Source organism: Dicentrarchus labrax, unplaced genomic scaffold (genome assembly GCF_905237075.1).
Source record: "Dicentrarchus labrax unplaced genomic scaffold, dlabrax2021, whole genome shotgun sequence".
NCBI classification, from domain to species: Eukaryota; Metazoa; Chordata; class Actinopteri; family Moronidae; genus Dicentrarchus; species Dicentrarchus labrax.
Window position 1 is genome coordinate 24,248,552 of NW_026136714.1, and position 3,923 is coordinate 24,252,474.

The following is a 3,923-nucleotide window of genomic DNA, read 5'->3' on the forward strand; positions in this document are numbered from 1 at the left end:
AAGTGCAGTGCAGCAGTCTGGCAAGATTTACTCCATCCTCTGACGCTTGAGACAAAAAGCTACTTCATGGTGCTATATATAGTAATCAGTAAGGAAAAAACAAGTTAAAATGCAATCATGTATCATTTATTTAACAAAATAAGACCTTTTTCCTGTTGGTTGGACAGCACAGCCATCATTGTTTTTATTTATGTCATCTTTTCGCATTTTTGTACCATTTGCATCTATGACCCCCATCTCACTGACCCCAAGTAAGCTTGAAAAAATATTACATCTTTGCATATGTACAAATAAAAATAATGGCATTGTTCAAGATCATTCTCATGGACATGCAATTCTCCAGAGTCTGAATAAGATGAAGAAAAAAAAACAACAGCAGAGAGGAAAAGAGATAAAAAGAGGTTCCCAGAATAAAGCTTCACAGTCCATCTTCATCGTGGTGCAAGATTTTTATTTTTAGAGTGTATGATAGGCATAATGGTACTATACTTAAATCATTCTTTTTCAGTTAGAATACTTCAGCACAATTTATTTGGACAGCAAAACTTTTCCCCCCAGAGTTGAATACCAAGCGCTTGAATGAAAAATAAATACAGACTTTCAGTTCTGGGAGACAGATATAGAGAAAAACAAAACAAAAACCAAAATCGAGACTGTTGTAATAATCCCACAATTCCATCATTTTCAAGCTCTGTGTCCCACCATCTTTAATAAAGTCTGTTGGTTTTATGCTGCAGACCATCCGTCACAGGGTCCCTTGCCTTAGGAGCGCCAGTCACAATCCTGAGGCTAACAGGTGGTATTCCTGGCAGGCAGGCCATCCGGCACAATGCCCTGTACTGGTGATGACCCCAATCTCAAGAATCCCTCTTCAGGGCCGCTCTGGAGAGTCCAAGCTGGTGCCTGCAGTACGTGGGTGTCAACACTATTTCTGATATCACTGGTAGCCAAGGGCCGAGGCTGCACCCAGTCTCTGACTGTAGAGGGCATAGGGGGAGTAATAGGCTGATGAGGAGGGGAGGGATGGCATTGGAAGTCCTGGGGCTCCGGCCAGGTGGGCTTTGCTGTAGGGGTGGTAGCGCGCCAGGCCCAAGCCAGGAGAGCCTCTGAGGGAGAAGGAGCTGGGCAGGGTACCTGGGCTGCTGGGTGGGGGCAGGTGGAGGTGGCAGGAGGCTGTTGATGAAACTGATGAAGGGTAGGCTGACAACAGCTTACTGTCCACCATCCCGGGCAGGGCTGTGTGGTTACGCAAGTGGGCTAGTAGCTCCTCTGACGTGGCAAAACGCTTGTCACAGGGACCTCCGACAGACACCCAGTTACAGGCGTGAGGATGCGGTTCATTGGGGAGCATGAAACCATAGGTGTAGAGGGGGTGGGACAGGGATGGGGTGGTGCTGGAAGACAAGGCGCTGGAGTGCAGGGAATGAAGGTGGTGGGAGGGGTAAACCAGGGGGAAACCAGACTTGAGGCTTGAGGGATCATGGACGCAGGTGGAGCAGTTACTTCCTCCTAGGTGAGGTGCATTGGGGTAAGTCAGACAGTACGGGTCCCGACATAAACCCTGCATCAGGGATGGAGGTGAAGCTCCAGTGAGTGGGCTGGAGCTGGGGTGCTTCCCCGGAAGTCCTAACCCCAAACTAGACTTGGTAGGATCCAAGCCAGGAACAAACTGGGAGGGATAGCCAGCATAGGCCCCCACAATGGAGCCGTGGTAGCCCATGGAAGAAGGAGGCATGGGGAAGACAGAATGTCCTGGTTTAAAAGGGGAGACAGGGGCGATGTGCCCGGAGCCCAAGCCAGGCTGTGAGGAGGCCTGCAGGTCGGCCTTGCTCTCCGGCCGCGGGCTGCTGGCAGAGCTGGCATTGCTGGAGTTGGCGCTGGCCCGTATGTGGCTGGAGTTGGCTAACTGAGCCCCATCCATCCCTGACTTAGCTGAATCGGAGTCTTTTTTGCCAGCGCTGTTGTTGTTACTGTCCGAGCTGGCCTGCTCTGAGCTCCCGGGTTTGTTGTCCATGTGCGGGGCCTGGGAGTGTGGTGGGGGCTGCGTGGAGGGGGAATGGCTTTGTCTGTGGGGCTGGCTCTGAGTGTGCAGGGGAGGAGAGCTGGAGCTGGGTGACCGGGAATGGGGAGGAAAGGACGGACATGAAGCAGTGCCACTGCTGGAGCTTCCATTTGGCACCCTGAAAGCTGCTTTATCTGAAGGCCCCTTTGTCACTTGAACATCCTTGCGACAGTCGCCTGGTGACTTGGAGTAAGGCTTGAAGCTGGACTTGTCCTCCAGGGAGTGGTGCTGCTCTCCAGATTTGGAAGATCGGCTGGACGCTTCCTTGTCTCCCAGACTGCCTGAGGAGAGGGAGGCCAGCTTGGAAGAGGAGGAAGGGTCTGGTTTGCCAATTTGAGAGCAGGTTTGGGCTAGCAGAGCCAAAGGACTCTTCTTGGCATCCAGCTGAAGAGGAAAAAAGAGAGCAAGAAGGTGAACAAAATGTTTATTTAAACCGCTTTCATTTTAATATCATCAGACATATCCACTCTATTACAATTATAGTATGCAATGATTACAAAAACATTCTAATATATTTTACTGGCCAAACAATGTGATAACAGCCAAATCCTCATCAGCCCTGAGTCATGTATTTATATCTGACATGCACATATGAAGCCAGGGGAGTTAAAGTTTAAAAAAGAAAGAAAGAAATTAAGAAAGAAATAAAGAGCCCTCTTAGAAATTTGGAAAGAAAACATTTCATTAAATTATAACCGAAAAATAAACAGGCTATAATACTTTTCCGACAGTATATAATCTGCAGTAATTGTACATTTCTGAACTCTGCTGTTTTGCGAACTTGCCAATAATTCGCTGTGCGTAAAATGGCGCATATGCTGGCATACAGAATAACATTCATAGCAACCAACGCAAAGTGCTTAATATTATCTGATTAATATCAGGAAGAACACCCCTAGCTGGTACCAACAGATCTGTGACAAAATGTCGTTTCTTTTTAATTACTTACTTCAATGCTGACTGGCGCGGATGTGAGGGGCTGGAGATACTCCGGGTGCAGCAAGTGGCCGCTGTGCGCCGTCAACATCTTTATGATCCGGATGGGAAGCCTTTTGGCCTGGCGCGATGGATCAGTGGGAGAAGGACAAGACGTGGGTATGGAAACGGACGGTTTTTCCGCTCCTGTGCGGTGTGGATCACCGCTGGCGTCGGCGGCGCTGCGCTCCGGGGACTTGCTGCGTAAAAGCGGTTTAGGTCCACCGGGGAGATCTCTCATCTGGATCGGGGCTCGAAATGGGACGGCGGCATGTAACGAGTGGACGCGGGGTTAGAAACTCATTCACCAGCACATTTCATGATGATAAATTCAACAGAAGAGAGTGCGGTAATCCAGAAGGGCATGTGCGCAGTGCGCGTCCACCGTGTCGGACCCAAGCTGTCTCTAAAAAGGAACAAATCGCCCAAATGTCATCCTCTATCGGACTCAATATCAGCCGCTAATTATTCCTTTATCCAGTGCTGAAGAAAAAGGAATCGAGCAAAAAACAAAACAAAACACCATTAGTAGTCACTGCTCATCAAAATACGGGGCAAGTGGAAAGAATATCTCCGCAGAGGTTAGTGTGTGTGACAGTCCTCCGGTGTGTCTATCTCTCTCCCTCTGCTGCAGCCTCACAGTACCTCACTTCTTCCACATACTAACGACGTGAGGGGAGGGATTTCAAAGCAATGAGCCGCCGTCCAATCACAAGTGCCCGCATTCAGAAGCGGAGGCGGGACAATAGGAGGGGGCGCGGTCTGTCTCCTGGCCTCACCCTCATACCCAGGCTATAATGTACGGGTGGAAATCTGTGTCAGTGACCTATAAGCCACATGAAAACTTGACATACAAAATATAAATACTGTATCACAGATTTAAGAT

The 3,923-nt window shown here is 49.0% G+C and overlaps 1 protein-coding gene across 1 annotated transcript; it reads right to left on the bottom strand.

Annotated features, from left to right (window-relative positions):
• Positions 1-434: 434 nt before the first annotated feature.
• On the bottom strand, positions 435-3,700 carry znf703 (zinc finger protein 703). The gene is made up of 2 exons (XM_051421395.1): positions 3,012-3,700; positions 435-2,446 (listed from the first exon to the last, which is right to left on the bottom strand). Exons 1-2 carry the CDS (start codon positions 3,276-3,278, stop codon positions 938-940), a joined length of 1,776 nt encoding a protein of 591 aa, XP_051277355.1. The 5' UTR covers positions 3,279-3,700; the 3' UTR covers positions 435-937.
• Positions 3,701-3,923: the final 223 nt, after the last annotated feature.